This window comes from Podarcis bocagei (genome assembly GCF_964188305.1).
Source record: "Podarcis bocagei genome assembly, chromosome: 2".
NCBI classification, from domain to species: Eukaryota; Metazoa; Chordata; class Lepidosauria; order Squamata; family Lacertidae; genus Podarcis; species Podarcis bocagei.
The window spans coordinates 69,625,704-69,650,676 of NC_138126.1; the positions used below are offsets into that span (position 1 = coordinate 69,625,704).

The 24,973-nt window shown below is 44.1% G+C and overlaps 1 protein-coding gene across 3 annotated transcripts in view; it reads left to right on the forward strand.

The window, feature by feature from the left end:
• CAMK2A (calcium/calmodulin dependent protein kinase II alpha) overlaps positions 1-24,973 on the forward strand; it is a 109,356-nt gene that overhangs the window by 30,571 nt on the left and 53,812 nt on the right. For all 3 annotated transcript variants that reach the window (XR_014004590.1, XR_014004591.1, XM_081180761.1), the window contains exon 3: positions 19,428-19,487. Coding sequence is in view for 1 of the 3 variants with exons in the window: in XM_081180761.1 (XP_081036887.1) it covers positions 19,428-19,487 (60 nt within the window). In the remaining 2 variants the exon portion in view is untranslated. The remainder of the gene's footprint in view (positions 1-19,427; positions 19,488-24,973) is intronic.

Sequence of the window (24,973 nt, forward strand, 5' to 3'; positions counted from 1 at the left end):
ATTAGTTTAGATTTCTGGAAAGGATGAGGGCGTGGCAGAAGAAGAGGAGAAAGAGTGTATGTGGGTGGTGGAGGGGTGGCAGAGAGGGGGAGAGAGGAGGTTGGTGTATTCACTGCTGTCATGGGGCTATGTGGTCATTGACATAAAAATCAGACCATTGATCTATCTGACTCAGTATTGTCTACACTGGCTGGCGGCAGCTCTGCAGGGTTTCAGAGTGGGAACGTTCCCTGCTGTACCTGGAGATGCCGGGGATTGAATTGGGAACTTCTGCATGCAAAACAGATGCTATAACCCTTCCCCATAGAGGACAGGTGTCTGCTGCATGATGTATCACATTCATCATATCCAGCCACAAGGTGTACTAGACTCATAAGAGATTCACTTGTCTGGGTTGTTCTGGTGACCTGGAAGGCTGAAGGAGCCATTTAGACCTGGGCATTGCACATCCTGCAGATACATTCGCTCCCGACATATTTCACAGGTTTATTAGTATTATTGGCTGATAAAATATTGTGTGTAGACTCTGGCATATCGAGTCCTTTTCATTTCTAACTCAACTTCTTCCAGAATGTTATGGCGCAGGACTTAGATAACTTGCTGCTACTGAGAGCAGATGGTGTGATTCTTCTGAAGGGTGCACCCTCCTGGACTGAGTGCTTCGATGCTCCATGTGAATGCAAGTTGGCAGCAGGCAAGGGAAGGAAACACAGCAGTCTCCAGATCTTTCAGGAAGCACAGATTGAGTTACATTATTTCTTCCCTCTCCACCTTAATCCATCCCCCGTTATTTTTAAAATCTCCCCTCCCCTTTCCCTTTTCTCAGACTCACAGGAGTACATCTTTATAGCAAGAAACATCTACAGTCCTCTGTGCATTTACTCAAGAGCAAATTCTGCTGTGCTCAACGGGGCTTAGCCCCAAGCAAGTTTGTTTCAGATTGCAGTCTTAGGTGCAATTCAGATGAAACAGGCAACCATGGTTTCTCACTATGTGAACAAGGCATGGTGAGCCTTGACTTCCCGTTCAACTCCTGTTTCATGCACTGGATTAGAAAATTGCTGCAGGAAATTATATTCGCAGAAAACAAATATTTTCCCAGTTATCGGTGATGTCCAAACTCAAGGAACTGTAGTTTAAAATATAATTACAGTGGTACCTCGGGTTACAGACGCTTCAGGTTACAGACTATGCTAACCCAGAAATATTACCTCGGGTTAAGAACTTTGCTTCAGGATTAGTGAGAATTGCCAGGATCTAACTGGGCTGGGATTGAACTAAGTTGTTGCATGCATGGAACAGAGTTGGCTCATGCAACTGGACTTCCCCCCTTCATCTCCTCGTCTCATGCACCTCCTAAATATACTCTTTGGGTTTTGGGGGGGACCGACCCAGAACAGGTTTCAGATACAGACTTGCTTTCACTACTCCTAGTTTACAAACTACAGTTTCCTATTTCAATGAACTATGATTAGTTTAAAACGTGTAACTGGATGTTCCCAATCTCCTTCTCTGTGTGAGGGAGGGAGGTGGTGGGAAATAAGAACCTGAAGTTTGCTGTGGTTCATTTGCATAGCAGAAAAATACACTGCTAAACACTGTCTGAATAAAGGCTTAAGTGTACTTTGCAAATGACCTTGGATAAATAGCTATTGACGCATGGCAATCCTTTTAAAGTCGGCAGGACAATATTCCTGGATAGCCTGCTCCAAGGCCGCTACTACGCTATTGCTGTGCCTCTGCATGCTACCTGGGAAACTAGGTAAGGGGACAGCATCATTAGAGGCACTTTGGCTGTCCGGGAGAGAGTGGGATGCAGGCCAGGTTCACCAGCTGCCGCTTCCCTCTCATTAGGGTCCAGCAGTCAGCCAAGTAAATTGCAAGCTTCAAAGGTAGCTGATTACAGTGTAAGAAAAAGTCCTGCTAGTTCATGCCAATGGCCTCTCTAGTCCAGCATCCTGTTCTCACCGTGGCCAACCAGGTGCCTATGGGAAGCCTGAAAGCAAGAAATCCTTGCTTTTTACTTGCCCCATTAACAGCACAATTAGACTGCAAAGCACCCTCTCCCTCGCTGCAATCTGACAGGCAGTGGAATGGACTCTACCTTATAATGCATAGTGTGTGCTGTCTTAAGCATAGCCTGGCACACCTATTTCACCCACAGAACCCTGCATAAGGCAGGGTACAAAAATAAGAATATTCTGCTCACTGATCCTGTACAGTACCCTGCTGTTCTTCAGAGCAATCCTCTTTCAACTGGTCAGGACATTTGCATGAAAATTTGTGCTGAATCAGACCAGAAGACTCATCTGCTACACTGTTCTGCTTCCCACCATGGCTAACCAAATGCTTATGGAAAGCCCATAAAAGCAGAACGTGAATGCGATGGTGTTCTCCCATTCATGTTCCTCAGTGACTGGTGTTCAAAGGCATGCTGCTTTTGATCCTGGAATTAGTATATCATGACGAGCAGCCATTGGTCATCTTATCACCCACAAGTTTTTCTAAGCTCATGTTGAAGCCACCTAAATTGGTGGCTAGCACCATGTCTTGTGGCAGTGCATTCTAGCTATGTGCAGCTATGTGCTGAGGATCATTTAATCCGGGGGTGTGCAACCCGCGGCTCCGGAGCCGCATGTGGCTCTTTTACACCTTTGCCGCGGCTCCGGGGCGGATACTAGCGAGGGGAGGAGGCGCATTGTGTGCCCACTGTGGCGGGCGCTGTACTGGCTGTGACGTCGCATGGGGCGGTGCGTGCGTTAGTCACGCACCGTCCCGACGTCACCTTCCCGCCTGCTGTCAGATCGGAGGGCAGCGGCGCGCATGCTTTAAATGTCGCAATGGCTTTGCAGCTCCCAGGTTTTTTTCCCTTCGGAAACGGGTCCAAGTGGCTCTTTTTGTCTTAAAGGTTGCAGACCCCTGATTAATCTAACCCCCTGCAGTGCAGGAATATGCAGCTGTTTCATATGGGGAGCAAACCTACAACCATAGTATATCAGCACCACTATCTAACTAACTGAGCTATCTAGCTGATTGATGTCAAGAAGTACAGTACTTTCTTTTCTCCTGATTTTCCCACCATTCAGCTTCATTGAATGAGCCTGGATTTCAGCATTAGGAAAGAGGGCGGGGGGAAAGGTGCTCTGTCCACTGTCTCCATAATATACATAATTTTATACCCCAACACATCTTTTTCTCGATGCCTTGGATTGTGATTATAAAAGATGCATCACATGAATTAATGTAGGGTATTATTTTTCCTTTTCTTCCCTTTTATCCATTCTACTTCTCCCCCCCCCCATTTATATCTGTATATTCAATGTCATTTGCATTTTGTCTTTATTTTAAAAATTAATAAAGTTTCTTTTTCTTAAAGTTTCTTCCTAAACTGAAAAGCCCCAAAATGTTGCAACATTCTGGGAGTTGCTGCAGCTCCTTGATCATTTTGGCTGCTCTTTTTTGCACCTTTCTGAGCAGCTCTAGAATATTATTTTTGAGGTGCTGGACCTTCAACTTGCATCCTGGTGAATAGGTTGCTGCATAGACAGAGATGTGCTGAGAGGAAGGCCGAAAGCGAGTGGTTAGGTGTGTTGCTTTAGATAAGTAAAGTAGTGGGAGAGAGGTGGAAAATGCAGGATTTGCCTTTCTTTCAGGTCAAAAGGGTGTTTTGAGTAAAGGAACAAAGGAGGCTTTTCAATTAGCCGACTAGTTTAAAAACTAAACTCCCCCACATATTTCCATTATTCATTTGCCATCAAACGCGGAGACCATTGTTTCAAGCGACATGTGCAGTACCCAGAAATCAGTAGCTTTACATATTCATAAGCAGAAGGTTCCCTGCTGCCCTGCCATGCTTCACAGTGACACCAGCTTTTGTTTGAATAAAGAGGGATTCCCCCTGCCTCTTCCCGCCTCCCACCCCCAGTGCAGATCCTGCCAAAGGACATGGTGACATGCTGTACTTAGAAACTCCCTTTCCCATTTCCTTCTGCAGTTTGTGTTTGAATTGGTTGTTTTTTTTAATGTCCAGATTTTAATCTGTTTTTTAAAAAATTCTTAACGCGTCCAGGGACTGGTAGCAAGAGGGAATTATCATCCATAGGTACTTGTGAATATGCATATGTGAAAAGTTCTTGAGACCTTTCAATGCCTCTGGTTGTGCTGGATGTAGGCATGCGTGTATGAGCTGCCCCTATGTAGAAACTCTAAATTAAGGCATTACTGGGAAGCATCAGATATTAGCTATTGGACTAGGGCAGCATGGAAGAGAAATGGTGGTGTAGTGGTTAAGAGCGGTAGTCTCGTAATCTGGGGAACCGGGTTCGCGTCTCCGCTCCTCCACATGCAGCTGCTGGGTGACCTTGGGCCAGTCACACTTCTTTGAAGTCTCTCAGCCCCACTCACCTCACAGAGTGTTTGTTGTGGGGGAGGAAGGGAAAGGAGATTGTTAGCCGCTTTGAGACTCCTGAAGGGGAGTGAAAGGCGGGATATCAAATCCAAACTCTTCTTCTTCTTCTTCTTCCAGCCCCAGTCCTACTGCAGATAAACACAAACATATTTTGCAGTGAATGTGGCCATGTCTTGCAATGATTTCAGATGTTTGGGCTGGGATTTGGTGAGTCTCCTGAGAAAGGGGGTTCATCGTTTACTTTGTTTTTATTTCTTTTCTGCCTTATCTGAAGGGTTTAGGGTTAATCACAACCTGTCATCGCTGGCAAATCCTACTCACAGTCCCTGTCAAGTAGCTGGTCTCAGTTGATGTTAGAGACTGACATTGGATGTAGGAAAGACTGTAGTATATGTGTGTGTGTGTCTTAGGGCCAATTAATACAGTATCTTGGCAACAGGGTTCGAAATTAGCAGGGCGCCAGGCAAATTTTGCTCCTAAAGATTATCCATTTGTGAGTACTTCAAAAAGTCTGGGTGCCATTTTTTGTGCCTGGCTGACACTCAAGCATTACTGAAATGTATGTGCTTTGAAACCTTGACATGGATGTTAAGGATAAACAGTATGCTAAGGAGTTTAACAATAAAGAGTAGAGTGTTTTGGAAACTGAAGAAAGGTACAAATATTTTTTATTATAAACATCAAATTAAACACGTATCTACAAATTCTGATAAAAATGTGATACTAACAATATGTCTCTTATGTGAATTGCTTATCAAAATAATAATTAAAAAGTGTTGCTGGCACTCGCCCCCCCCAATGACGACTAGACATTCTGTTTTGGCGCCCAGGTCCCAGGAGCCATTTGGCTCCTAGCTTTTCTACCCCAGTTTCTAACCCTGCTTGGCAACATGGTTGCTGCCATGAGGCCACTTCCACGTCGCACTCATCAGCATCAGATGAGTAGCCTCAGCTTGGATCACACTGGGTGCTTTCCACATCAACACCTCCTCAAGAAGTACTTGATCTGTGCTTACCTATATGATCAAAGCATACATCATGGATGCAGTGTGTGAGCAAGGTGTGGGAGAACTGTAGAAATTCTGTTGCATAATCAAGCGATGTATGAACTGGATTGAATGATTCTGCTCAAATTGTTGATGTGCATTTTTTATTGCATAGATATGTGTGAGCACAACTTTGCGGCACAGTGTGTCATTGCAGAAACGCTGGGAGGAGTATTTATACACAAGTGCAAGTGTGTTTACTGCCAGCACTGTGCCAGGTGTTTATCTGAGCAGGTGGATGTGGGCAGGTACCTGTAAGGAAGGGTGTTTCAGCTCGCCATATGCTGTACGTAGACCCTAAAGCAAAACAAGCCATTTTATAACTCTTAAGGTGGCAATTCAAGTAGGGAATAAGAATATATTAAATACCACTATACAAAGAAGCTCTGGCCTCATTTAGAATCTGGTTTTAGTCAAAATAGAGAAACTTAAATGGGAACAATTGCAAAGAAGAGTGATTGAATAATTGCTAGGTTGCCGAACCCTGTATGTGGAATTGCAAAAAGAGAAGAGAACAGAAGAGATCAGAAAAGTGGTGCCTTGTCTATGTTGTAAAAAAAGGGGGGGGAGGCATTACTATAGCACACAACAGATAGGGGAAGAGGTATCTATCTTAAAGCCATGATTCCCCAAAGATGCAGGAAGCACTTTGAGATGTGAGGGGGGGGGGGAATCAATCTGGTTCTTATTTCCCAGTGCAGTATGTAGGCTTAACACAGCTATTCTTCCAAATTTTGCAGTGCCGTTCCCCAACCAAAAAATGCCTACAAAAATGTGTTTTATCAGGGGAAAGTGAATATATTAGTGAAGATAACACAAAAATGTTGAAAGTTACTTGCAAAACTGTGTGTATTATGAGAAATCAACAACAAAAAATGCTGACAAATTCTCATGGGGATGTAACACTTTTTAAAAAATCAAAAACTGATGCAGAAATGTATTTTAAGACTGGAGAAATGGGAAACTGAGAGAAACTGAAATAGATAAATAGATGGATTCCCTAGAAGTACTCCCCCCGCCCAGAGGCATGAACAGTAGGTATGTGAGGAGTTCCTTGGATGCTCCTGCACAAAAGCATGGCTGTGGACTTTACAAACAATATTCCCTAGAAGCTTACCCTCCACGTCTCTTTTACTTAAGACAGGCTTTGTACATGCATCATTCTGGAATGAAGAGCGACCTAGCACTTGGTTTTCCTACCTAGCTGTGTTGCACTTTTTTTTTTGCCTTGAAAATTGCTTCTTGACAAGCTGGATTCATTCCAAAAATAAAAGCTCATAGCGGATTGATTTTGTATTTGCCCATCTGAAAACAGATGCAGGCGGTCCCAGCAATGGGGTGTGTGTGTGTATCCACACCTGCCCAGTGACATTGTGGGTAGGCATATATCAAGATCACAAGAGTTTCAAACACATGCCAAGTAAGCACACCCACCTGTCTGGATGGCAGGATCTACGCAATAAATCTAGACTGAAAGCAGCATGTTAAGGATGAGCATGAATGGTTCCAGACTAATACAAACCACATTTTTGTGCTGAGTATGGGTACCTTTCTTTCCTGAGGATGAGGAAGGAAGAATTCTTCTGTGCTACAGCCACTGACAGGACTCTGCACTGGAAATTGTGGGGGGAAATCAAACAGCTTTCTCTTCCTTTTCTTTCGGGATATTTAACACAACTAAGTTTGCCAGTGCCTGATTGTTGCTGTAGTTTAACTGTAGGTGCAACTCCAGCTGAATAGGAATAGGTATAAATGAAGCTGCCCTGAAACCTGTACCAATGCCTGGAGAGGATGCCAGACTCAGTAGACATGAATGCTAAGGAATGCAAAGGAAAGTTCCTCCACCAGATCTCTTTCCTTGCGACTTCTCTGAATGTGAGTTCTTAGCACAGATGCATGGTAGTGGGTTGTGTGCTAAAACTTGCTCCACAAGTAGATAGATGCTACAGAAAACCTGGTCACGTGGATTTCTGTATCCTGGCAACCATGTTGGAAATAGTTTTCAGTATCCACCCAACAGCTTTTCTATATATTTTAGGGCTGTTTCACACAGAGGTAAACCAAGGTGGCTACTGAGAGCATGCTTTCAGGGTCATATTTTATCCAGGCAACCTTTCTCATAATGTTGACCAGACGCTGCATACATATTCTGAATCAAAATAAGAAAATGAAAATGTCTCAGATGTTGGTTTTACTGAAAGCTTCAAATCTAGTCATTTAAAACCATCCCATTTTAATTTCAGAGAGCTTTTGTATCATGCTTTATACCTATGTGTTGTAAACTGCTTGTGTGCGCAGCAGTGAAGAGGAGGGCCAAAATTAATAATCACAACAACAACATTAGGAGGTACAAGCAGTCATACGAAGGTCCTTGATCAGTATGCTTGTGTGGCATTGTGTTTGTAGGCATTGCTTACAATACCTAGAAATGTAATGTATGGAGTTGGCCCTGAAAAGGTAAGCAAATCAAACCCATAACAACATATTATTATCACCAAATATAATCCATTCTGCATCAGTCTGGTGTGGATTCTGGGGCCCAGTGTGACGGCCAGATCTATTCTAGTTGGACCACTAAGGCTGCATCTATATCCACTTATGTGGGAATACGCCCCATTGAACAGGGTGGGACTTATTTTGTGTATGTGAGGATTGTGCTGAACAGCTGCTAGTCTGTACATGCCTACTGAGAAGTAAGCCCCATTGAGTCCCATTACTCCTAGGGAAGTGTGTGTAGGATTGTAGCTTTAGTCTCCAGAGTTATTGTACCTCCTCCTTTCTTAAATTCGTGTTCCATTTTACTTTGTTGTTGTTTAGTCGTATAGTCGTGTCCGACTCTTCGTGACCCCCATGGACCAGAGCACGCCAGGCACTTCTGTCTTCCACTGCCTCCCGCAGTTTGGTCAAACCATTTTACTGAGTGTCTCCTAATTTCCCTTTGTACCTTTTCAGTTTTAAGAAGAGCTGGATCTGTTCTGGCCGTCTCCTCCACACTAACTGCTGCTCCTTCTTTTCTCTCATTTCATAGTGACAGATTGCAATAGCACAAACAGAAGGAGAGGTTGCTTTGAGGAAGAAGGAGACATTCATTTAGCATTTCAGTCCATATGACAGGAGATGGGTAAAAGCGAGGGAAAGGTTTATAACTGTCTGGTTCTGGCTCTTTCCAGATCCCTTATATGGGGCTGATGATCTCAAAGTATTCTGCAGACAGTGATGTAGAGACCCCATATACTTCTCTCCCACATGTACCTTGGGTAGACATACATGCGGCCTGGGGGTGGTATTCAACTAAATAATTGTACTCATGGAAGGACTGCTGCTAGTGCAATGGGACTTTTCCTCCTCTGGTGTGGGTCCATGTTTCTGAGACAGGTTGTCACAAATAAATAGATTTTTTTGCAATAAAAGAAAAAATAAAACAAATAAATTCATATTTGTTAAGCACTGGCTTGTCTCAGATTGTTTCTGATGTTCCCAAGAGACAATGATGTCTACTTAGGACGGTATTGGTGCTTAAGGTTAGAAACAGGACACATAGTGTTATTTATGTATGCAATTATTTATTACATTTTAAAACCACCCTTCATGCGAAGATCAAAGAGAGGTTTACAGTATAAAAACACAAAAATGCATACCATAATAACCAACAATAACAACACCCCCCAAAAAAGTTCATTGTGTTCTGCACGCTCTACTTCCCCAAACAGTGAGTAGTTCCAGAGGCAGAGTTGGCTTCCTTTGGAGGAGAAAGCTGTTAACAATTACTGTGGTTATGTTACATTTTGTTTATTTCACTACCACACAAGTATAGCAAAAATGCAAGTTAGCAGCATGTGCACTCCCACCAGCAGATCTGTTACCTCACCTCAGGTCTTCAGACAGAGGCATCCAAGATGCTCTCAGCTTTTCAGCTAGACTTATCTTCATCCACTCACACTTCATCCAGAGAGAGGGTTCACTTCTCAAAGTTCTGGTAGCAAACACTCAAGAGAGATAATCCCATTAGTTCCCATTGAGATAAAGCCTGCGCCCCACTTACCAGTGCAAACCCCCTAGTGATAGACCTGTTCACAGGAGCCATAAAGCGAGCCCAGAGAACTCGGAACTTACTCAGTATGTCAGAGAAAAGGTATGTCTGGTTCAGTAGTGGGGGGACTTCTCTTTGCTGAGTGCTGCCTTCACTTGGCTGTAATCTGTCAGGGGATGCATGCCAGAACCCAAAGTGTGTGACATTTACAGGACTGCAGTTTTGCAGAGCCATCTTTCCCTCCATCTATCTGACCACCTTGGGTACCTTCTCTCCTTCAATTAACACATGTTAACACGGGAGCTCCTGATTCCCTGCCAGTGGCTCTAGTCCAACAGAGTATAGACCTCCAACAGCAGGTGAAAAATGAAGAAGCAGAGTTCTTGATTCCCTGCATGTGTTAGGACAATCTTTTAGCAGCCTAAGGTTTAAGGGCAGTCTAAGCAGAAGGGTGGACATTCTTCTGCCTTTCATGAATGCCATTGCCCCCTCTTGAGTAAGAATTAAGAATAAGAATAAGAATAACCATTTTATTATTTATACCCCACCCATGTGGCTGGATTGCCCTTCGAGCCGGACATCTGCCACACATGAATCAACTGTTTGCAGTTGAAACTAGGCCTGTGTTTCAAGAGATATATCCTGTAGAGCCTCCTGGCTATTTCCTCCCCCCCCCCCACTGCCCCACCTTCCAGCTTGCGATTGTATAGAAGGGTTACATTTCTCACATCGCTTTCAGTATTAAGGGAAGGAAGGAAATACCTCTGTATAAAAGGGCAGAGTGGGAGGATAAAATTCCCTGCCTCTTTGTTCCCTGGCTGTGAAGGTAAAATGAAATGCTTAGCGATCACTTCTTTGCAAAACAGGAGAGTGAGATCTCACCTGCCAGTCACAGTTAAAAGAACAGGCGCACCTCCCCCCCCCCCAGCTATCTATAATGGCAGTAACACCCTGCTGTTTGCAGCTTTTGTACTTAAGGCAGGGAGCTTGCTGTGCTTTGTCCACCAGCAAATTTTATTGGCCTGTGACTGCTTCAGGCAGGATGCTGGGGACCACTGATTCCTTGGAAGATGGTTTCCAACTAGGAGAATGACCAGGCTTATTAACTACGAACCCCAACAAACCAGGCTGGAGTGACCCTCTGGAAGCTCTGCAAAATACATAGTTATAGCACCCTCAGTGTGAGGCAGGAGGGTTTGTTCAGGGGGAGAGTCAGGGTCAAAGCGGAGGAGTGAGCTGCGGTCTGCGAAATCACTCCTACTTGCATGGGCTCTGGGATTTTATCCCCATCATGCGTAGCATAAACAAAATACATTTTTTTCCTGGTTTTATTAAATGGAAGCATTTGCTTTTGGTTTTAGTCAATGGCGGCTTCCCGTATTGTCCAAACCAGAAGGTTGAAATTTGAGACAAATTACCGGTAGTTTCCAGACAAGCCAATTTCTAACCATGGATTATTAGGCTGGCTTGTTGAAACTAATCATGGTTTGTATTAAACCATGATGTGTGCTTACACAAAATGGGGTGCTATTGTTAAATAAGACAAAGAGAAAAGGCCTAAAAATCCTCCTCCTCACCATGCTGGAGGAAGGCAAAGGAAGGAGGACTTCCCAAAGAGCTGTGCTCACTCATATTACACCGAACCCTGGTTTGGTGTGTTAGCTAAATGATGCCATTATCTGTCAACCCACCCAAACAGTCTTTGTCCGAAATTCTCAGACATTCTGATACAGAAGATGGATCTACTACTGCTACTACTATTACTATTATTTAAACATAGACAATCTTGCTGATGTTGATAAGTGACTGACAATTTCCAAACCTTCTGGAAGAACTACAGATTTCACATAATAGTACAGTACTACTACAGGACCCAATGCAAATTCATGCCATGTCATGTGTTTGATATCATAGCCCCTCTTGGGCTTTTTTAAAAGCGTGAATAGAAGCAATATTACCATGTACAACCAAACACACACTACGTCCTTTCTGAAAAGGAAAAAGGCTCCTCTTGCTCCTTGCTATATCTGAGTATCCCCACACATTCCGTTCACACAGTGATCATTATTTCCTGTTGGCTCTCCTCAGAAACTGAAGGAGGATACTTTCTTCTTTCACAATAGAACAAGTGGAGTTTGCAGCAAACCCACACAGGATGGCAACTGGAGTTAAATACTGTACAGCAAACAGCCATCCAACTTGTTGGAAATGACATGGCAACAGCAGAACAAAACATATTGTTCTGCCGTGCCGCTTGGTCAGGGGGCTCAAAGAAACATCCCTCTCTAGAAATAAAAAGCATTTTAAAGGATTCAAAGCAATTCACACATTTATAATCGGCGTGGGAAATGGTTGGCCCGCCAACGGTTGCTGAACCACAGATCCCATCATCCATAGCTATTTGTCATGCCTGCTGGGACTGATGGGAGTTATAGTTCAGCCAAAATTGGTGGGCCAAACGTTTCCCATATCTCCTTTACGACAGCCCTGGATAGTATCTCACCTTGTTATTTGCACATTGTAGGTGGGGTAGCTGAGAGAGCTATTAGGTGCCTAAAGCCACCTAACAACTGCATGTAAACCTGAGCCAAGTCCACAATGTTGGGTTTACCCCAAGATAAGCCTATTCAGACATTATATGCCTGAACAGGAAATATGAACACAACCAGTTCCTGGCATTTCCAGGTAGGACTAGCAACTGCCATGCTTTCAGACCAGGCCTTGGGCAGAGTTTAAGCTGAATACAACCACACCAAACATTTAAAGCACTTGACTTCCTCCCAAAAGCACATTTTCAGGCTGTGTGGTGCCCAAAAATGTTCATTTTTGGGCACCGTGTGAGATCTCACGCTGAAAAAAGTGTGGCACGTTTCATGTGACTCACCTGAGAGCTCATCCCAGAAGGTGTGTGTCCCAGTTTTGGCTCCAGAAAAGCTGGACGGTATTCAGCCATGGCAGGAGCCTCCCCTATTAGTGTAGACAGTTGTGAGCTGGACCAACTGGTGCTTCCACTCAGTATAAGTCTGCTCCCCATTTTTCCTTCGTTCCTTGAGAAGGATATGGTTGGCGCATGCCAATAACTCTGACGCAATTAGAAATACATGGACAGACGTCACAGGGAAGAAAGCTTTATCTCGTGCTGTTCAACCATTCTTTGCGACGTTTTGTCAGCCAAAAGAGGAACATTTGTTCCTATGCTAGGTGAGAGGTGTACTCCTCAGGACACTGTGAGTGGTATAAGCAAGCTGATTCCCTCCTTGACAGCTGACAGAACCCACTTGAGAATTTTAGGAACCTACACTTAATTTGTATTTATGTACCACTTAGGGATTATTTTTTTTTTTTTTTTTAAAAGTACTACAAATGTTCATCGAATGCGACCTTGTATTTAAGCACTCACTGCTGGCAACAAGGAATTGCATGGAGGGTTGGCAGAGGATGAGTGGAGAGCCCAGCCTCCCCTCTGTGCCCTGCATAAAAAACAAGTGGGTTGCCAAAGGAGGGGAAAGCCCCTCTTCTCCACACTCAATGTAGAAATTGCAGTGGGTACAGGAGCCCTTCTGTGTTCCTTTGACAGCACTAAGCAGGCTAGTAGGAATTTCTGCGGGTTTGAATGGACTTATTTACAAGGTTGACCTAGTACTACATGCATGGGTCCTTTCAGTCTCAGGGATGGCATTTCATCACGGGGCAACCTTCCAAGGGCTTCGTGCCAGTGGTGGGCGGGACCAGAGGCAAAAATGGGTGGAGCAACAGGTGGCGCTCTTTTGCGTTGAAACACTAAAAGCCAGGTGTTTCTACATACACTCACCCACTACCCAGCACTCACATCTTTTATCCTCCATCAAGGCAAACAAGATGAATTATCCCAGTTTAAGATTAGGCATTCCAGCCAGGAAAAAGCATTTGAGGAGAATGCAGAGCAGGGCCCTTGGTAGCCAGGAGAGCTGGGTGGGGAGGGCATGGTGTTCAGTCCTTGGGCTGTTGTACACTGATCAAATAAAATTTTGAGCTGTGCATCAGCAAGATCATTAGATGTGTGTGGGAGGAGGGAATCCAAGGTAGATATCATTTGACCTGTCAAATTGGTACAGTTGCATCTTCGGTACAAATTCAGTACTGAATCAGTACCATTAAGTATGCAGAAATAGACACTGCGCCTCCTCAACCAGTTTATCATAGAATTAAAGGTTTATTACCCCTCTAGATTGAGGCTGCAATCCTACGCATACAGCATAGTCATATGCATGTTTACTCAACTCATGGTACCTCCTCTGACAGAAGTATGCAGAGAATGGTGGTGACACCTCAACTGCTTACCTGTATTTTTCACTCTATAAGACGCACCAGACCACAAGACGCACCTAGTTTTTGGAGGAGGAAGACAAGAAAAAAAATATTCTGAATCTCAGAAGCCAGAACAGCAAGAGGGATCGCTGCGCAGTGAAAGCAGCAATCCCTCTTGCTGTTCTGGCTTCTGTGATAGCTGCGCAGCCTGCATTCGCTCCATAAGACGCACACACATTTCCCCTTACTTTTTAGGAGGGGAAAAGTGAGTCTTATAGAGGAAAAAATATGGTAAATCCCATTGAAGTCAATGAAGTCAAGATTATTTCCCTTTGCAAGGAACAAGGAGCTCTTGCTGGAAATGGGAAGCCTGCATGGAGCTCCCCACTTCCCTCTGCAATGTCTAGTCCAGTTAACCCGACATTTTGACATGGTTACAGTGTGCGTTTCCTCGCTCTTGTTCCACATAATTGGCTGCTGTTGATGGAATTGCAGCCAGAACTATAGCACAGAGAACAAGACTGCCTTATAATGGCTTAGACCATTGATGGCTCTGCAGTCTTTGCCAGCTAGTGGCGCCAATGGTATGGACATATTGAAAACTTAAGAGTCGGTGTGGTTTTTCCAGAAAGCAGATTAGAAGAAGAGGTGTAGTGTGTCCATGAGAAGAAGAAAACTGTTGTTGTTGGTTCATTTTTGTTGGTTTGCCTCCTTTGTTTCTTGCACACACACACACACACACACACACACACACCCGCACTCACTGCAAGCATCAGAGACAAAGCAATGGGAGGGAATTGTAAGCGGGGACAACAATGAATTCAATGAGGAGGAGGTGATTTAGGTGGGAAAGATTAAGAGCTGTGTCTATGTCTGCATAGCTTAGCAAGAAAATGCCGCAATGATGAGTCTCTAGATGTAAACGCCAAGGATTGAAAAGGATTATTCAAAGCTTTACATGGCAGGTGCATGAGTAGAAATGCAGTGGAGCCGAATTAGGGAAAATGTTAGCTTTGTATTAGGAAGAGCTGCCTGTCAGACTCAGTGACATTAGCCTGCGGAATCCTTCTTGCATTCAAAGTACCAGAAGCCACAGCATCCAGGAATCCCTCTGTGGCCAGGGAGGCCAGTGCAAAAGGTCTGCTTCATTCTCAGTAGCCGCTAAATGCAATGGCTGAGCTGTGCTGTGTTCCAATAATGATGATGAAACACTTGCTTCAGTTGTTGGTGCCTGGTGCAATAAAACACTTTCATAAATGCTAGCAAGGGGAGCACTCTGCTCCCAGGAAATTCATTCCATGTACTAAGAAGCCAATAAAATGTAGAGCGATGGGCACAAAGCACTACACTGTAAAATGGAGAGAAACAAATACACGATTCTATATTTCAATGTTCTAGAAAACAACCATTGCTAGTTCAGCTAACAAGGCTCAAGAGTGTTGAAGATATCTGAGAATCTGTGCGCAACTCTTTTAACACTTTTTTTTGTTGAGAATGCAAGGTTCACGCTGGTGCTGAGATCCCATGGCTGATATATAATCTTTAATCAAATTAGGAGTATCATTGCCAGTGCCAGGGAGAGGATCGAAGTCAATTCTGTGTGAAGAACCACATTTTATATCCTGCTGTTTTTCATTTTCACAACGCCTTCCTACTTACGCAGCTGCAGAGGGTGAGCCTTGTCGGTAAAAGCCACAGCTTTGTGGTGGGGCTTATGATCTGCATCCATAAAAGTTCAAGGTTCAAGCTTCAGCACCTACAAGGATGCCTATCATCCAAACTTGTTCAGTTCTTCTCTTTTCCCCTTAATCAGGGAATGTCATCCAGAACAACTGTGATACCTCTCTTCTCTCTTGATTCAGAACAAGTCTTTGGCTCAATCCCTTAGACCTCATCCCCCATTGAAACTTAGGGCCCACCCACACTCCCATTTGTCCCGTGATTTCAAGTGATTTCAAGTCATAGGTCCAAGAGGCTGTTGTTGTCCTGCCGCTTTCTCTGGGAAAACCTGCTGTTTACTACAGAACCAGGACAACCATCAGTTAGGTTTTCTGCAGTAGAAAGCACCTTTGTATAGTCATAAATGGAAACTGTTCCTGAAGAAGGTAGAAGCACAGGTGCCTTGTAGGGAGGGCCCTAGACAAATCTGGGACTGCCACAAAGCTCAAGGAGCAAATTCTGTGGAACATCAAGTTCCCGCCAGAAAGGTGATTGCTCACAATCCTTTTTACTACTGATGTGAGGCCAATATATTTTTGCTCCAGAGCTGTGTTGCAAGGGTGAGCATAGGCAAAACAGTGAAGTTCTACGACTTCATGTTCTTTCAGATGTGTTTGTGCAAGCACAGTGATTCCTGCATACTCATGAGTGTGGCAGTTTTGTGGATTTATTTACAGTGGTACCTCGAGTTACAAACTCCTCAGGTTCCAAACACTTCAGGTTACAAACTCCACTAACCTGGAAGAGTTACCTCAAGTTGAGAACTTCGTCCCAGGATGAGAATGGAAATCGTGTGCCGGCAGCGCAGCGGCAGCAAGAGGCCCCATTAGTGAAAGCACGCCTCTAGTTAAGAACAGTTTCAGGTTAAGAACGGACCTCCAGAATGAATTAAGTTTGTAACTAGAGGTACCACTGTATAAGATTTCTCACCCACCCTTCACTCATAAGGCCCCAGGGCAGGTTCTAACAATACCATATGATTAGACCCTACCAAGTGTCCCTGTTTTCCAGGGACAGTCCTAGATTTACAGAAGATGTCCCAATTTCTGGTTTGATCCCAGGATGTCCTGCTTTTCCTTAGGAATGTCCCTAGTTTCATTGTAGAAATGTTGGGATTTATTGAGTTATGTGACCCCCAAGCCAAGGAGATAAGTAACTACACAGCTATTAGAAGCAGTGTTAGAAACGGAGATATGAAAGCTAGGAGCTAAATGGCACCTTAAACCTAGGATATGGGCACGGCAATGGAATGTCTAGGTGCACTTTTTTAATAATAAGAATGCAAAGCTGAAAATTAATGAACTGCAGCTCAAATCTTATGCTCGTTTTTCACGTGGTCTAGTCTTTTCCCTGCCCACCCCTCTAATATTCTTAAGAGGGTCCCTTCTGCAGTCTTCAGAGAGTGGCTGGAATTGGGGAGGCAGAACCTGGCTTAGGTGCAGAAATCTTAGGTGCAGTACTGCGCCCAGAGCTCAGAAACTGCTTGCATTTATGAAATTCCCTGTAGCAAAATGCGCCTAGAACAATGGGAGTTTTGAATGCTGATTACAAGACATCTGAAGGCAGCCCTGTATAGGGAAGTTTTAAAATGTTTAATTTCTAGTATGTTTTTATATACGTTGAAAGCAGGCCAGAGTAGCTGGGGCAACCCAGTCAGATGGGTGGGGTGTAAATAATAAAATGAGGGTGATGATGGAATGGGACACCCCTATTTTCATCAGAGAAATGTTGGAGGGTATGTATTATTTAAAACAAAGGAAGTAATTCCAAACAAAAGCAGCACACTGTAGGTTAAACAAAAACAGAAGAGGTCCGTCCTACAAAAATATATGAATTGTCGGCCAGAGGCCTGTGTGTGTGTGTTCAGAGTACAGGGGAATGTATACAACAGGTACGCTAGATGCCCCTCTGTGGGGAGGGAATCTGACAATTCAGAGGCTGCCACGAGGCAAAAGAACACCAAGGAAGAATTAAGCTTGCTTTTCTTATTGCCATATGCCCTGTTGGGATAGGCAGGCTAAAAGAAAACAGCATTGAAAGATCAGTGCTGTGCTCGCACATACATAGCCATTCATGGTCTGCTGGAGCTTGTTAAGCTTTTGATGTTTGGCACCTCTGGCGGAGTGTGAGACTGTTGTCCCCAAGCTCCGAGGCACATTTGCAACACAATGGGGAACAGGCAGCAGAAAGTTCACACTGCTGGATTCCTCATATCTTACTTCAACACAAACCTAATTGTGTGTGTTTATCTCAAGAAAGAGACTGAGAGAAAGGGGACAAGTGGTGCTTTGTACTAGGAAGGTGAGCAAGGAAAATGGGAGGTGGGGACATAAAGAGGCACATGGCTGCTACATCAGAACAAAACCGAGCTAGACATTTAGGCTGTTTGTTTGTAGGACGCTATATTCAACCAGCAGTCCATGAGCTTGCTAGGGAAGAACTCACATTTGTAAAATCAGTCTTTGCCAAGAGACCCTTATTTTTAAATTTACCGTATTTTTCGCTCTATAGGACGCACTTTTCCCCCTTCAAAAATGAAGGGGAAATGTGTGTGCGTCCTATGGAGCGAAGACACTATAGCCCCGCGACCCTCTCCCGGCTGGAGAGGTGACGCGCAGCTATGGCAGGAGCCTCTCCACTGCGCCTTTCCGCTGCTCCCTGACCTGCTCTTTGGGGCTGGTGGTGTGCTTCCCCCCGCCAGCCCCAAAGAGCAGGTCGGAAGGAACCTGAAGCCTGGAGAGCGAGAGGGGTCAGTGCACACAAGAGGGGGAAAGTTCTCCCCCTCTCTGCGCAGCGCCTCCTGCTGCTTCGCTGAAGGGGCGCTGGGCAGAGAGGGGGAGAATTTTTTGTTTTGTTCTCCCCCCTCTAAAACAAAGTGCGTCCTATAGTCCGGTGCTTCCTGTGGTGCGAAAAATACGGTAAATGCCAAAAGAAAAGGTTTCCCCACTCCCACTATCTTCAAATGAAGTTGTGCAGTGGATATTTCCACTCACTCACCCACCTTTGTTAGAAATCTTGTTGCTATTGATGAGAGCCCTGCTTGCTATAATGCAAAATAACTCCAGATTTTTGTGTGGCTTGATCCTAAGTGAGTCGAAAGTAGCCAGTGCTAGGTTGACTTGTGTTTTAAAGACATGCCTTTGAGGTTGTTTACCTTTGAGGTTGTGATTTCTGCTTTGTAGGAGGTTGGACTAGGTGACTCTGTGGGTCCCCTCCAGCTCTACAATTCTGTGAGGTGCCAGGGGTTACAGCTACCTGCAGAATCAGAGGATAATTTGTTTTTTTTATGACTATCAATTCTCATTGTCCTGACTGCTTACTTGCATTTTTTTTTGTGTTGCAGATAAACATATATTACAAAAGGTGTAATCTCATTGAAAGGAAGTAAGCACTATGACACTGTCCCTGGAACTTCTTGTCCCTTGGGGAAGTGGCACAAGCAGAAGTGTATTATAAATTAGCATTAATTTTTAAAAGTGGAACGTAACACAGGAGATTGTCAGCTCTAGCTTAGTTTCAAGGTACTTGTGGATATTGCCAGGAAATCATTCCTATATCATTTTTTCCTAGAGTTCAATGAAGTAATTTTATTTTCATACAGAATAATCATTTCCAAGTCGGTCATAGAAGGGCTTTTGGGTGAATAGCCACTAAGTGGATGGGTGGGTGATTTAGATGTCTTAAGGATGTTAAAGGCTGACAATTCTGACAGAGGCTGGAAAAGTTTGCCTCAACAATTCTATAGGTACTTGCCCCTTAGCTGAATATTTAGATAACTTTTGTTAAATCATCCCAAGTTCTTATTGCTGCCTGGATTTGCATGCTATAAATCCCAGAGGAATAATATGGAGAGCTAATGACTAGCCTACAATCAGCTGAGGATAGCATGCATGCTGCTCTTTCAGACACACTGATTTGTTGGCATCTTTCCCTACAGATCATCAGAAGCTGGAACGAGAGGCTCGGATCTGCCGTCTCCTGAAGCATCCTAATATAGGTAGGGAAGAATCCTCACCTCTCTTTGGGATAGTGAGTCCATTCATCTGCTGGGAATGTGTCAACTCCAGTGTTTGTTCCAAGAAAGTTGAGGGTCACCTGTATTTTACCTTTTCAATCTGATGTGGTACAGTCCTGAAAGATGATGACTAGGCCTGTGGGCAAGGCTTACTCTAGGTTTGAGGGGTCTCTGAGCAAAGTGTCATTTGGCAGGCCCTTCCTCTGTAAACAGACATGCCTGTCTCTAGTACCAGCTCAGTGCAGCTGGGTCGAGAACCCCGTTTGATGTCCCACAAAACCCCATGTCAATGGCAGGTCTGGGAATTGCGGTAAAGTAAAAGAGTGACTAGATGCGGTTTGGAGTGGCCAAGATTTTTGGTCTTGGGGATGTGGTAGGCATCAGCAGTAGGCCCTATGAAGGTGCCCAATGATACCTGCCTGTATGCCCACGGATGCTAACCCTGACTGTATGAACTGTTTTCCTGTTTATGGGACTTTCTTTCAAACATCAGTTCAGAGGGGCGAGGGTGCCAACTTGAATAAAATATTGCAGTGGCCCAGGTATGCCCTGCCCCACATAATCAGTCATGTGATGCAGTGCATGCACACCATTTGAATGGCAATGACCATCATCTTTGGGGGGGGGGCTCCAGCCCCCTCAAATATTTTATTGTGGGGCAGAAGCCCCCACGGCCCCTAGGAGTTGGCTCCTATGCAGAGGGGTGTAGCCAACTAAGTTCTAATCAGAGTAGACCAATGAAATTAACGAACCTAAGTTTGTCATTTCTATTGATTTCAAGGGGTCTGCTCTGATCAGCATTGGATACAACCCAGATTTCCTCACTTAGTGTTATGCTTGTGGTGACCTAAGTATGACGTTGGCAAGTATGCCGTGTTCTTTAACCTTGGGTCCCCGTAGGTTGTTGGATTACGAATGATGGGAGTTGCCAAAGACATCAATGGGGTGGGGTGGGGAATCAACAAAACCATTAAAAGAAGAAGAAAAAGAATACAGTGGTACCCTGCAAGACGAATGCCTCGCAAGACGGAAAACCCGCTAGACGAAAGGGTTTTCCGTTTTGGAGGCGCTTCGCAAAACGAATTTCCCTATGGGCTTCCTTCGCAAGACGAAAGCCCATAGGGAAATCTCCGGGACAGCGGGGAAGCACAGCGCTTCTTCCCCACTGTCCTCGGACCTCCTCCGAAGGCTGGCGGTGGGGCGGAAAGCCCTTCTCCCCGCGCCAGCCTTCGGAAGGCTCCTCCGAAGGCTGGTGGTGGGGAGAAAAGCCCTTCTCCCCGCGCCAGCCTTCGGAAGGCTGCTCCGAAGGCTGGCGGTGGGGCGGAAAGCCCTTCTCCCCACGCCAGCCTTCGGATGGCTGTCCTGAAGACTTGCGGTGGGAGGAGGGTTTTCCTTCCCACCGCCAACATTCAGAATGCTGTTCTGAATGTTGGCAGTGGGGAGGAAAAACCCTCCTCCCACCGCAAGCCCCGGGAACAGAGGAGAAGCGCTGCGCCCCTTCCCCTCTGTTCCCGTACCTGTCCTGAAGGCTTGCGGTGGGGAGAAAAGCCCTTCTCCGCACCGCCAGCCTGGCAAGCGGTTTCCATAGGAATGCATTAATTGATTCTCAATGCATTCCTATGGGAAACCGTGCTTCGCAAGACGAAAAACTCGCAAGAAGAAAAAACTTGCGGAACGAATTAATTTCGTCTTGCGAGGCACCACTGTAATAAGAATGCTGATTTTAAACTCTTCTCCCCCTCCCATAACTTGATGATTGCTAAAGCACTGCAGTAGTACACCAAAGAAGTCCACAGACACAGGGGACATAGAAAAAAATGTGTCATATTGAAAATTAGGAGGGGAAAAGAAACAAACATATGTTGGACTTGTGGGATCAATGTTGCTTGCTACGAACAATGCCAAAGATACTGTATTCAATAGCCGCGCATCCCATGTATACAGCCATGTTCTACATAGCAGACCCAATAGTAATAAAGCACTACCTGGAGGTGGGGGGGGGGATTGTATTTCTTAATGACAAGATATTCCGGTTTAAGCTCTGAATAAATATAGAATCTCAGAAGGTGTGGGTTGTATTCAGTGTAGCGCTAAGGAGATTGTTCCACCAGTGCAAGGATTCCTGCTTGTGCAACGAAATGTTCTTTCCCTCTGCTTCCCCTAAATATGTTCTAACCCTCTGGAGCAGATCTGGGGAGGCAAATGCATGGGGAGAGGAGAAGGGAAGAAATTCTGTTGTGCAAGCAGAAATCCTTATGCTCATGAAATACTGTAGCTGAATACCTTCCTGTATCTTTAAAAGAATCTGGTTTCATTGCCATTAATTAATAAAAACTGCATATTTATTAAGCAACCCTCTGCCCTCAGAAAACCTCAAAGAGCTGGATTATGATGCTGCTAAAAGCAAGAGAAACCAACCAATGACTTTAATTAGCATAGGATCAAATCAAATAGCTGGGCAAAAAAGAGGGTAAAAAGGTACAAAGTAATAATAATCTGCACAGGTAGGTAGCCGTGTTGGTCTGCCGTAGTCGAAACAAACAAACAAACTAAATCCTTCCAGTAGCACCTGAGAGACCAACTAAGTTTGTTATTGGTATGAGCTTTCGTGTGCATGCACACTTCTTCAGATACACACACACACATGCACACGGAAGCTCATACCAATAACAAACTTAGTTGGTCTCTAAGGTGCTACTGAAATGATATTTTTTTAAATAATCTGTACAGTTTGGAATAATACCTAAATGGGGCTAATATTGATTTCAGTTTTGTTTTCTATGACTGTTTCTGTGTTGGTTGAGTTTTATTTTCTTCTATGCATGATTTTTTTCAGGTTGTGTTTTTATAATAAATTTCATATATGTTAATAAATAAACAGACAACTCTCAGAAGCATTAAGTTCAGATTCCTAACACGTGGGGGCTAGCTTCTCCTTTAACCAGCCAATCTCACTCACAGAACAGAATAGTGATGAAGGTGGGTAGTAGTAGTTATTCCCAACCATTGATCCATAGCACTGAGAAGTAATTGGATGAATATGTGTCATATGAAAGAAGCAGGCTAGAGGAGAGGGTGGGAGAATTAGCCTCAGAAAGCTAAAGCCATGATGCTGATTTGCTCTGTCATGTTCCTGTGCTCCTAGATCTGGAGTTGTTCATGACTTGACATTAGCTACCTACCTAATGGGAGCATTCGGGCCTGGCTAACAGACCTTTCCATTATAAGATGGCTATTAGTCAAAGCAGCAGTATCAGCTGCAGAGAACCTGCCGGGATTTTGTACACTGCATAGAAGCTAAACACACTTCGCAGCAAGCTTTGGTGCTGTAGGATGATAATGCACACATAGACCAGAATTAATTTATAAGATGGATATTAGCAAAATGAAGATTTGGGGTGAAGGAATGGGACCTCTTTATCATGCTGATTTACCTGGCTCTTTCACATAATGATGATGATGATGTTGGTCTGTCCTTGAAAGCATGGCTTGCTCCCAGTCAGTTAGGATCTGGGGATGAAAGCAAGTGAGGCACAAGCTAAGTTTCACCTTTCAATATTTTTCAATGGCTGTTGAATTTTAGAAGCAAACTGCAGTTTGTTCTACGTGCAACTGCTTGTGAATAATTCCCAATGAGACTGTCTCCCGAGACATATGCCTTGGATTGCATAGTAGTCCGATTCTTCAACCCTGGACTACATCCTAACATCCAATGAGAAGAAAAAAGAATGTTGGTTGTAGTCCACAAATGGAGGCATGCATATTCACTTCCAGTTGCTACTAAAATCATCTGCTTTAAAAAATGCTTTCTCCTCCGGGTGCCTGACATAATAGGGGAAGCTTTTTGGGTTACTTACTTTTTTTATAGTAGGAAATGCTTCAGGTTCACCTCCCACTATGTTTCAGTAATACTGTCCTTTATTAGGAGCTCAAATTCTCCTTGCTTGTTTCCCATAATCTGTGTATTAGTACGTATAACTAAAACGAGCCATTCCCTCCAATTTATTTTCAGGATCACCTTGCCCCATATTTCCCACTCAATCATTTTGATTTGTGCGACTGGCTCCTCTTGTGCCTTTATCAACTTCTTGATAAGCAACAAGCTTTCGAAGTTTTCATGGCAAGGAAGCACTAGCACTTACTAATGTTTACAGATCAAGGGCATAGAACCAGGGCTAGTTTTAAAAAGTTGGCAACCCCATGTACTGTGTGCATCAAGGCTATCCATCTTTACTTTTCAGATCACTGACAAACTGACTTCTTACAACTTTAGGCCGCCCAAGAACAAAAAAGTCCTCTGGGTGGCGTACATTAATAGTTGAAACTGCCAGATAAGCTACAAATAAGCTGATAAAAACCACAGAATATTAACACTGCCTCAAAGCACAGTACTTGGTTTATGAACCACAGTCGTTTGCAGGATCCATCCTTTATCCAGAAGCTTGAGTGCAGAATGTGTTTTGGTGGAATGTGCTGAACATCCTTGGCTGGTCTCTTGCCCTCTTTCTGTCTGTAACAGTAGTCTGTTGCCACTGCTCTGATTTCCATCTCACCCTTCCTTCTCTCTCTCTCTCTCTCTCTCTCTCTCTCTCTCTCTCCACACACACACACACACACACACACACACACACATGCTCACACACATGGCCCCTGCTTTATAAATGTTTCAGATCATAAAGAGCCTGTCAGGTTCAATCTGTCTTGGGCAAATGCCTGCACAGCAGCGTCAGGTCTCTTTTACATCAGGCAGAACCACAGACTGAGCTGGACCAAGCTGTTACTATGACAACAGAGGCCTTTCCTCTTTCCCCCTCCCTTTCTTTTCCTTGCCCCAACTGAAGGGTTGCTTCTCTAGAGCTAAAAAATAAAAACCCACATAAGAAGAAGACAATGGAGTTTGGGATGCATGTGGGGTAAGAATCAGGTGCTGGAACGACAAAGGAAATGATTCTTTTCTCTTTTACTCCCAATTTTCTTTTCTTTTTGAACATATTATTATTATTATTATTATTATTATTATTATTATTATTATTATTATTATTATTATTATGTTACCCACTAACAAGACCAATGCTGTTTAAATTGAATGTAGACGCCAGCGTGGAAAAACTCATTCTAATGGAAAAGAAATGTAATGTGTCTATTTCTTCAGTGCATATGTCACCACATGCTTATAAAAAGCCTCAGGCTAGCTAGCAGCAATTAAAAACAACCATTAAAAAATCTCAGCAATACAATAAAATTAGTTAAAAATAAACAGCATTGACAATAATGCCGTGGCTCCATCTGGCACCGAGTTCAGATCTCTGCCAGGCTATTTTGGTTTGTTCAATACACATTGTGCTACCAGGTGGTTTGTTTTTTAAGGTCATCTCCTATTTTACCAGCAATACCGCTGTTCATTTGCCCAGCAACTCAGTATACAGAAATGTATACATTTCTGAGTGGAAGGCTGTTAAAACAGAGAT